General features: G+C 42.3%; 1 protein-coding gene and 2 non-coding genes across 3 annotated transcripts; all 3 read left to right on the plus strand.

Annotated features, from left to right (window-relative positions):
* Positions 1-4,541: 4,541 nt before the first annotated feature.
* Positions 4,542-10,192, plus strand: ATP5F1B (ATP synthase F1 subunit beta). Its single transcript, XM_068970047.1, has 10 exons — positions 4,542-4,680; positions 5,151-5,333; positions 5,574-5,748; positions 6,243-6,364; positions 6,616-6,800; positions 7,297-7,455; positions 7,547-7,669; positions 8,588-8,800; positions 9,189-9,390; positions 9,939-10,192. The coding sequence occupies exons 1-10, from the start codon at positions 4,554-4,556 to the stop codon at positions 10,034-10,036; spliced, it is 1,587 nt and encodes a 528-aa protein (XP_068826148.1). The 5' UTR covers positions 4,542-4,553; the 3' UTR covers positions 10,037-10,192.
* LOC138079411 (small nucleolar RNA SNORD59) lies at positions 5,400-5,474 on the plus strand. Its single transcript, XR_011144883.1, has one exon. It is a non-coding gene; the product is annotated as a small nucleolar RNA SNORD59 (small nucleolar RNA).
* LOC138079412 (small nucleolar RNA SNORD59) lies at positions 6,450-6,520 on the plus strand. The gene has a single exon (XR_011144884.1). It is a non-coding gene; the product is annotated as a small nucleolar RNA SNORD59 (small nucleolar RNA).
* Positions 10,193-11,067: the final 875 nt, after the last annotated feature.

The raw sequence follows: 11,067 nt of genomic DNA on the forward strand, positions 1-11,067 counted from the left end.
TTCAAATTCTTATTAATGATACGGGGAAATTCTTCCAAGAATGATGCAAAATCTAGAAGGTACAAAGGAGAGATCTAAAAAAAATATAATCCCTGCTGGTCCAGTGGTTAGAATCCTGTGTTGTCACTGCCAGTCACCTGGGTTCACTCCCTGGTGGAGGAACTAAGATTCCCCCATCTGACAAGCCCTGTGGCACAGCCAAAAATAAAATTTTTTAAATTAAATGAACATAACTTTAAGCCAACATTTTATTTCTAGTAATTTTAAAGAAGCAATAGATGGTGTACTCATGTTTATAAGATTTCCTTTTTTTTCTTCAATACTGCACGTAACAGTCATTTAAAACACTCCAAATAACCATTAATGGAGTAAGTTATTACACATTTCTGTGCCATAAGGTGTAGCTACAACCAAAAATGTATGCTCACACAAAGTTCTCAAAAACATAAAGATCAGAAACATGTTTTCTCTAGTGTGCCTCCACTGAAGGTTTTTTAGAAGACAATATATGTTTTATGGACATGGGATAGAAAAGTGAATGCATAGATGCAAAATATTTTTTAATGCTTATTTCTGGGAGTGAGATTTGGGTAGTGATGAAAGGATTTATCCTGATCCTGTGTGCTTACAATGTGCATGTACTACTTGCATTAAAAAAAAAATTGTCATCTGACAAGAGAATATTAGATTTTTGAGGTACAACTTGAGTAGGATACTTAAGTGGAATGTCAGTTCAAAACTAATTGGAATTGAAGAGATTAAAAAACTCTGAAGCCAGGGAATTGATTGGATTATTTTTGAAATCACCCAACATGATTGTCAAAAAATACGGTAGAGACAAAGTACTGAATGAATGTGGGACTTGACCATTATGAATGGCGGTTAAAGTGAGTTTGTAAGAAATTCCCTGGCAGTCCAGTGGTTGGGACTGTCCTTTCACTGCTGTGCATTCAATCCCTAGTTGGAACTAAGATTCTGAAAGCTACTGCTCAGCCAAAAGAAAAAAAAAGTTCATGGTAAACAATTTTCACCTTAAGATGAAATTCGTAAGGTTTCCAGTCATAAATTGAGAGGTTAGTTAATTGGAAATTAACTTCAGGTTCAGTCTTTGTGGTCTCTTATCCCATGGAAAGTAATTTGTATTTTACATGAAATACTACCTGGGCTATCTGGAAATCAAGAAATAAGCAAGACCAAATATGTCAAAACTCAAATGTGCTGTGTTTAGTTATATCTGACTCTTTGTGACCCCATGGGCTGTAGCCTGCCAGGCTCCTCTGTCCGTGGGAATTCTCCAGGCACAAATACTGGAGTGGCCTGCCACGCCCTCCTCCAGAGGATCTTACTAACCCAGAGATTGAACCCAGGTCTCCCACGATGCAGGCAGATTCTTTACTGTTTGAGCCACCAGGGAAGCCAAAGAATACTGGAGTCGGTAGCATATCCCTTCTCCAGGGGAACTTCTCCACCCAGGAATCAAACAGGTCTCCTGCATTGCAGGCGGATTTTAGACAGTATTACTTATAAATTTAGCAGGTTATTTAATTTCAGACAGCAAAGGAGTTAGAAAAATGAAAAATTTACAAACGAGCATAGTGGAGAAATAGCTTTATATCCACCTCGGTAACATTAAGAGCATTTAGCGTTGCATTGTGATACAAAGATTTGTTTAATGTAACCCAGCTGCCCAAGGGAGAAGGCAATGGCAACCCACTCCAGTACTCTTGCCTGGAAAATCCAATGGACAGAGGAGCCTGGTGGGCTGCAGTCCATGGGGTCAAGAAGAGTTGGACACGACTGAATGACTTCACTTTCACTTTTCACTTTCATGCATTGGAGAAGGAAATGGCAACCCACTTAAGTGTTCTTGCCTGGAGAATCCCAGGGATGGCGGAGCCTGGTGGGCTGCCATCTATGGGGTCACACAGAGTCAGACACGACTGAAGCGACTTAGCAGCAGCAGCCACAGCAACTGCCCAAAGAATAAAGTTTCCTGATAATATCCTAAATGTAAAAACATTTCAAAAAGTGATGAGCCTCAGTTACCTGGAATTTTATGTTGAAATCTTCCCTTGGACACCTGGATTAAGTGAAGTGTCAGTTTAAATGTTTGATGGTTAATAAAAAATTTTGGCCACAACCAAAAGTGATGATACAGAACCAAAGGATCTTAACACTAAGTCAATAGTAAGTAAAAATACTAGTCAACACAAATGTGCTGATTATGTGCCAGACATTTTTCTAAATGCTTCTTTCACATTTTAATCTATTTGATTTGAAACAACTCTATGAGATTATCCTCATCTCTCATAATGAGGAAGATGATATACAGAGATTTTAAACTTGCTCAATGATGTCTAGTAAGTGTAAAAAGATTTTAAACCCAGTCTGGTTCCAGGGGCAATTCTTAAGTATCTTATCCTTTCTATAGAAACTTCAACTCTAATAGTTGAGAAAAGCAAGTGAAATGTGTAGGTTCCTATTAAATGGGATGCTACCCCGTGTAATGGGAAGAGCACAAGTTGCAAAACAAAAATGTATATCCTGCATGCAGCCCATTGAAATTCTTTGACCCTGTATCACTGCAGAATGAATTCCTAGTTGCCAAACTCAACTAGTTCTTTTGAGCCCTTATTTTATAGCATAGTTAGGTCATTGATACTATTGACCACTCTCTCCTTAATACTCTACTTGATTCTTGCATAGTGTATGTTCTTTGGTCTTCTCCTTATTCCTCTGCTGTTTCCCAAGATGGTTTATTTTTTTCTACCTGCTCCATACACATTGCTGTTTTCTTGGGCTCTTTCCCTCTTACTAGGCAAGATTACCTGTGTGCATGCTAAGTTGCTTTAGATGTGAACTTTTGGGACACTATGGACTGTAATCCACCAGGTTCCTCTTTTCATGGGATTTTCCAGGCAAGAATACTGGAGTGGGTTGCCATGCCCTTCAAGGAATCTTCCTGACTCAGGGATGGTAGCCAGGTCTCTGGTCTGCTGCACTGGCGGGCAGGTTCTTTACTACTAGCGCCACCTGGGAAACCACAGGCACTTCAAATCAAACTTTCTCTAATTCTCTTATGTACCTGCTTTCTCCTTTTAAGTTCTTTGTAGTTCTTGCTACCAAACAGTAGAAAACTTTCACTATCACGCAGAAAAATAAGAACTAATGTGTGCTGGTTGGAGAAAGTCTGGGGAAGTAGCTTCATGCTGACCAGCAGCCATGTTTGTTCTAATAGATTAAGGGTTTCCTCCACCCTGCTCCCAAATACCTTAAATAAAGTCAATACTACATTAAAGGATGTCCTATTTATTTTATGATTTTTCGTGTTCAAGGACCACACACTTACCTCTGCCCTGCCTCCACTCCCATCCAAGGCCATGAAAACTGGTTCTTCTCTCTGTATTCATCTCTTTATTCGCCTCTTTTTTCCCTTCCTCACCTGCAATACCACAAAAGAAACATGCTGTGTAATACAAATATATAGTGGAATAGTCTTCCTTCCTACTTTACCCTAGGAATTCTACGGAATTCTGTTTCCCAACCTTTTCTACACTCTACGGATGTTTCTGTCAACCTCTTCCACTTTAAAGGCAATTCCACCTACATTTTACATTTCTAAAGTAAAGTCGCTCAGTCGTGCCCGACTCTTTGAGACCCCATGGACAGTAGCCTGCACCAAGCTCCTCGGTCCATGAGATTTTCAAGGCAAGAGTACTGGAGTGGGTTGCCATTTCCTTCTCCAGGGAATCTTCCCAACTCAGGGATCGAACCCAGGTCTCTCACAATGTAGACAGACACTTTACCGTCTGAGTCACCAGGGAAGTTTCTAGATGACCTAAATTTATCCCTTCCTCCATCTGTTTTACCCTGTACTAACCAAGACCTATCACACTTTATTGGATTTTTTGCTCATCTGTTTTTAAGTCTTATTGCCTCCTCAATGCCCAGCACACATTTTTTAAAAGACTGGTTTACATGAGTGTCTTTCATTGTATCTTTAATTCTGTCCAGATTCCTGACCTGCTGAATCGTCTAAAAACTTCCAATCTCCCTACTGCGGAAGAAAAACCGTTTGACTCTAGAGAAGACTCCTAACTAGCCAAGGTCAGTCAATGTTGCCTCAGGAGGCTACCACTTCCTTAAAACCGCCCCTGAGACTGTCACCTAGCTCAAGGTCCTATCTAAAGAGAGAGCCCAAGGGCAGCCAAAGACAGCCCACGTGCTTCCGCACAGGAACTCGGCCCCTTTCCCAAACGCAGTTCCTCCAAGTGCTCTCTCCGACTGACATCCCTGTTGTCCAATTATGTTTCAAAGCTCTGAGGGTGGCACCGAGCCAGTCACTGTCCAATAAAAAAAGGAATTCAGATTAGCACGAATTTTGGCCAATGGTTGAGAAGATGAGAGACTATTGGCCTATAGGAGCAGCGCCCAGAGTGATAAGCAGAAAAATTACCCAATGGCCGTGCCTACTGCAGAGTAGGTCTCGCCTCCAACTGCTGGCAGTTGGAGGCCAGACCGCTGCAGTGCTCAGTCTCCACCCGGGCTCCGCCATGTTGGGACTTGTGGGTCGTGTGGCTGCTGCCTCGGCCTCCGGGGCCTTGCGGGGAGTCAGCCCTTCAGCGCCGCTACCGCAAGCCCAGCTCTTACTGCGGGCCGCTCCTGCAGCGCTCCAGCCTGGTAAGTGCCTTGCTCTGGCAGCTGGGTTCGGTTCTGTCGTCCCATGACCTTGAGCCTGGGGCCGATAGTTGCTCCGGCCTAAGGGATCTGTGGTGCTAGAAGGACGCCAGCGCCAGCGCCCTGCCCTCTAACGGCGGAAGAACAAGAACAGGGACGATCTAATTCCATCTTATTTTGGAAGAGGGGCGCTGTGTGACGTAGTAGTGCGAGCAGGTGCATTGACCTTCCCGTGAAATGGGGGCACCGCGCGCCCTCTCGAATAATGGAGTTTTGTGCATGAGGATGGGAAGATGGTGCAGGCTCGCTCTCCGCTTCCAGCGCGGCCCTCCCTCTGGACCCGCCTTCCTTGCAAGCGGAAGGGGGCCGGGCCTGGGCTGCGTTCACCAGTAACTTGTGAGTTAAGGTCCGGGCGTCCGATGACCTTTAACTGTCCTAACCCCAACTTCTTCAACATCTTTTTTGTCTGTTAGCCAGAGACTATGCCGCTCAAGCATCTCCATCGCCAAAGGCCGGCGGCGCCACTGGGCGCATCGTGGCGGTCATTGGTGCAGTGGTGGACGTCCAGTTTGATGAGGGACTGCCTCCCATCCTAAATGCCCTGGAGGTGCAAGGCAGGGAGACCAGGCTGGTTTTGGAGGTGGCCCAGCATTTGGGTAAGTAGAGTTTGTTAGGAATAGTAAAGATCTTGTTCGACCCAAATAGCCCTCAAAACCAGGCTGTCTTCTATGATGATTTTATCAAAATGACTTTCGTTCTTCTGAGTTTGCTGAAGCCACGTTTAGATACTGAGAAGAAGTCTTGGTTGACTTAGGTGTTTAATGCCAGCTACAACTTAAATAAATACCACGAAGCCAGTTTGTCCTGTGTAATCCTGCAATGCCTATATCTGACAGGTGAGAGCACCGTAAGGACCATTGCTATGGACGGTACAGAAGGCTTGGTTAGAGGTCAGAAAGTCCTGGATTCTGGTGCACCAATCAGAATTCCTGTTGGCCCTGAGACCTTGGGTAGAATCATGAACGTCATTGGAGAACCTATTGATGAGAGGGGCCCCATCAAAACCAAGCAGTAAGTATTCCTGTTGTTGTATCTACACACAAAGGAACTTTTTCCTAGCAGTTTTATACATTAAGGTGGCACCATCTACTATAGCAGAATTTTTCTGCAGAGAATCCCTAAACCACACGATGCAATTTCTAATAAAGAAAATTAATGATGCAGAAATTCTGATTATAAAAAAGAGAAAATTGAACTCCATAGGTTGATTATTTCAGTTCATCTTAATACCAGTGGTGTTTGTATTTCATATTGGTATGTGAAGAAGTGATGTTTAGACTCTGTAAAAGGAAAACTTCATGACAGAGTTGTCAGGGAATGGGATTATTGCTTCCTGAGATAATGAAATTCCTTTTATTGCAGAGTATTTGGGCTTGATGGTGGGTGGTAATTTGTCTAGAGTGTTATATAAAAGATGAGACTGTGAGTAAAGGGTTAGGCTTGAGAATTGAGAAGAACTTTTTAATAAGATGAACAGACACTGATCTTCTCGTCTGCCTTTACAGATTTGCTGCTATTCATGCTGAGGCTCCTGAATTCGTGGAGATGAGTGTTGAGCAGGAAATTCTGGTTACTGGTATCAAGGTTGTGGATTTGCTGGCTCCATATGCCAAGGGTGGCAAAATTGGTATGTTAAGTGACAGGTAGATATTTTCCAAACCTAATGTGGGAAACAAATCCTACCATGTTATGAGTGGGTACTGAGATACGTCCCTCACTGATGAGCAGCTTCTGACTTTCGTTCTTCTGAGTTTGCTGAAGCCAGATGCCATTTCTGAGAAGGGAAAAGATGGAAAGAAACACACACAAAAAATTTTTCTTGAAGTTTGCTTATATGGAAATGAAATTCTTAATTTGTTTTTTCTCAACCTCTTGTAGGGCTCTTTGGTGGTGCTGGAGTCGGCAAGACAGTACTGATCATGGAGTTAATCAATAACGTTGCCAAAGCCCATGGTGGTTATTCTGTGTTTGCTGGTGTTGGTGAAAGGACCCGTGAGGGCAATGACTTATACCATGAAATGATTGAGTCTGGTGTTATCAACTTAAAAGATGCTACCTCTAAGGTGAGCACTGAGCTGATGTCCATGTAAGTCAGGTCAGGAAACTGTTGAAGTTGACTTGTTTTGTATTTTCATTTTATTGTCCTAGGACCTACAAAGGAAAGTTGTATCAGTATTTTTCCCTGTTGCTAATACACTCATGTACATTGCGTTTTCCTTTTTAATATTAGATAACGTTTCTTGGGTTTTTGTTCTGATATATAGACCCATCATTTGAAAGTTAATTCTGGGGACATTAAACGTTAATGTCTCAACCCTATTTTGTGCTTTTCACATATTTACAGTTTATTTCCTTCCTGCCAGAAGAATTTTGCCTCAGTAATAAAAGAAATTATCTTTTGTTTTGAACTGCAGCTCTTAAAGGGAAAAAGAAATTATGAACAAAAACCTAGACACCTGAGGAGGAGGGTTTTTTGGTAGTTTCTCTGATTTGGGGACCTTGGATAGATGACTTTCATACTCTTCTGCCAGGATTTCTGATTGTTTATAATTGCTGCAGGTAGCTCTGGTGTACGGTCAAATGAATGAACCACCTGGTGCTCGGGCCCGGGTCGCTCTGACTGGGCTGACTGTAGCTGAGTATTTCAGAGACCAAGAAGGTCAAGATGTGTTGCTGTTTATTGATAACATCTTCCGCTTCACCCAGGCTGGCTCAGAGGTAGGTTTGGGAGAACCTGGTTCATTTGACCTTTTTATGGAATGATGGAGATAAGGCTAACAATATGGTTTTTCTTTTTTTTTTCCCCCAGGTGTCTGCTTTATTGGGCAGAATCCCTTCTGCTGTGGGTTATCAGCCTACCCTGGCCACTGACATGGGTACCATGCAGGAAAGAATCACCACCACCAAAAAGGGATCCATCACCTCTGTACAGGTGAGAACAATTAAATGGATGAAGGTCTAATTTGTCTAAAGGCATGTACAGAGGTATAAAATCTCGTTACTTTTTTTAAGTAGGTACTGGAGCTTAAATAATATTTAAAATTCTGTGTGTGCATGTTAAAGACCCTAAAAGATTAAGAAACCACTCATCTGAGCTAATTGAAGGTGTATATGTAAATGTAGATCACAGAAGAGTGGTTTCCAACCTGAAGGGAACTTTGAAGTGAACTTTAAATATGTACTACACTGCTGCTGCTGCTGCTGCTGCTGCTAAGTCGCTTCAGTGGTGTCCGACTCTGTGTGACCCCATAGACGGCAGCCCACCAGGCTCCCCCGTCCCTGGGATTCTCCAGGCAAGAACACTGGAGTGGGTTGCCATTTTCTTCTCCAGTGCAGGAAAGTGAAAAGTGAAAGGGAATTCGCTCAGTTGTGTCCGACTCTTAGCGACCCCATGGACTATAGCCCACCAGGCTCCCCCGTCCATGGGATTTACCAGGCAAGAGTACTGGAGTGGGGTGCCATTGCCTTCTCCAATGTACTACACTAGCTACTACAATTTTCAAATGTATGTAGATGGTGTATAAAGTAAAATTATCAAAAAATTATTCTAAATTTTTTTAACTTTCATGATTCATTTTCCTGATATAGTAGGGCGAGTTTTTTGGTTTAGAGTTAGAAAGTAGGATGAAGAACAAATGGAATAACAATGAAAATTCTTCCATTACAGCTTGGAGGAACTAGATAATATGTAACCACTAATACTCTGCATTAGGAGTGGTGAGAGTCTCCGCTGGACTCTTGAATGTTGAGAAGATAGAGTAACATAATGAGGAGGGGTCAGAAAAGGGGATGGTTTAAGTAAAATTACTTGGGTTCCTGCTGCTCTTAATAGGTTCTTGATTCACTTTAGGCTATCTATGTGCCTGCTGATGACTTGACTGACCCTGCCCCGGCCACTACCTTTGCCCATTTGGATGCTACCACGGTGCTGTCCCGTGCTATTGCTGAGCTGGGCATCTATCCAGCTGTGGATCCTCTGGACTCCACGTCTCGCATCATGGATCCCAACATTGTTGGCAGTGAGCATTATGATGTTGCCCGTGGGGTGCAAAAGATTCTGCAGGTGAGATCAGTGACCATAAAGTCGTAGAGGGAATTTGGGAACTAAGATCTTCCCTGGTAATTTGTGTGATTTGCATTAGAGCAAGGAAAGAAGAGACTAGAATTCCTAGTGAGTGTTAATGAGGTCTCCTGAGTTTGCAGGTTTGGAGTTACAGTTTTTTATAACAGCAGCGGATAGATTCAGAGTCGGGGAAACAAGATACCAATCTTAGCTGAGGGCCCTCATGACCCTCATTTAACTGATTTGTTTCAGTTAAGAAGTACAGTAAAGTGCTAAAATGCTCTATACAAAGCTCATTGTGAATATAAAGTTGTATTAACCCTTAAGTTTTTGTCCAAGTTTGAGGAATGTAAATATTTACTTGGCCTCTCATCTTGTTTTTTCATAGGACTACAAATCCCTCCAGGACATCATTGCCATCCTGGGTATGGATGAACTTTCTGAGGAAGACAAGTTAACTGTGTCTCGTGCACGGAAAATCCAGCGTTTCTTGTCTCAGCCATTCCAGGTGGCTGAGGTCTTTACCGGTCATTTGGGGAAGCTGGTACCCCTCAAGGAGACCATCAAAGGATTCCAGCAGATTTTGGCAGGTGAGATTTCCAGTATAAGGCTGAACATAAAGTGGCATAGAATCTGAACTCCCTTGAATGCTGTGCTGTGTTCCTGTTCAAGGAACCATCAGGCAATATATATTGTGCCTAATTGCATAATTTTTATATGAAAATAAGACATTCTCCATCAATTTTCTTTGAAAATACCGTCTGAGAGTGAGCCTTAGATTTAGTGAGTCTTAAGTTTTCAGTGCCAGCTACTCTTCTACATGATTTACAACATCCTTATAAAGAAGGCATTATTATCCTATTTTACACATTAGGAGGCGTGAAGCTTGGAAAGTTTAACTGGCCCCAATATCATACAGCCAGAAAGAATTTGAACCTGAGTTATGTGACTCCAGGCCTTATATTCTTAATCTGTACTGTAGCATTTCTTGTAAATTATGAGGCGAGTTTAAGAAAAGAACCTAAGATGACAGGATTTCATCACGTTCTGACTGGTGGCCTCAAGTGGTGAGGTATGTAACCACTGTAGAAGTTAATATCCTTCACTTCTCACCAGTTGGATTTTTTTTTCCATATAGGTGAATATGACCATCTCCCAGAACAGGCCTTCTATATGGTGGGACCCATTGAAGAAGCTGTGGCAAAAGCTGATAAGCTGGCTGAAGAGCACTCATGAGGGGGTCCTTTGGGCAAATTAAGCACTCATCCTCCATGGTGTCCCTCTCCTTGCCCCTAATCCAGAAATCGCAGTTTTCTCTGTAGGCCACGTGAGAGCCTTGATTGAAGACATTGTGTTCTGTCTGAAGAATATTTAAGGTTTCCAATAAAATGTACATCCCTCAACATCTGTCTGTTTTTCTTGGTCCTGACAACACAGCCAGTACTGAAGTTTTTAATAGTAGTTTAGAATAGCCACAAGAAACAGCACAAAGTAGGCTGTATATATATGCTTGAAATGGGGTCATCCAAAAAGAAAAGCCATTGTCTTGCATTGTTGAATAGCTGAGTCTTGTGAAGGGGTTTCCTGGGGATGATGGGATCCTAATAGGGCCTCATTTTTGGCCCTTTTATGTCACTGTTCAAGTTGAGTTTTGCCTCTTAAATATATGTAGTGTAGTCCTACTTTTTTAAAAAGCAAAAGGATTTTTAGAAGAGCATTTTGGGGAAAATGGGTTTAGAAATAACTGCTGTTCTAAGAGAAGGCACAGGTTAATCAGTGAATTAAATTTTTTGGAAATGATGCAGTTAAATTCTGAGGGATTAAAACTGAGTCAAAAGGGTTCTCTTCTATTACCACCATTTTTTTCAGAAGGTGTCCCTGACTACTACCTCCTAACATTTTGGGCAAGACTTGTATGTATGATTCCTTGAGGCAGTGCAGACTATAAAGTGCCTTAAGGCCTATTCTGAGGTTTGCTAAAATTAAGAAAATTGGGAAAAGAATGTTATAGGAAGAGTAATTTTCAGAGACTTCCCTGGTGGTCCAGCTGTTGACTGCTTCCACTGCAAGGGGTGCAAGTTCGATCCCAGTTTGGGGAACTAAGATCCACATGCCCTGTGGTGTGGCCAAAATAAATTTTTAGAGGTAATTTTCAGGGTTGTTGGGCTTGAGTTTCTGAGCCAAATAATGGAATGTAGACAATCTTCCCTTCATTTTAGGCTTCATTTAGGCAAGGATTACAAGAAGAGCCACCTAACAAGTGCCCT

The sequence above is a fragment of the Capricornis sumatraensis genome, chromosome 4 (genome assembly GCF_032405125.1).
Source record: "Capricornis sumatraensis isolate serow.1 chromosome 4, serow.2, whole genome shotgun sequence".
In the NCBI taxonomy this organism is placed as follows: Eukaryota; Metazoa; Chordata; class Mammalia; order Artiodactyla; family Bovidae; genus Capricornis; species Capricornis sumatraensis.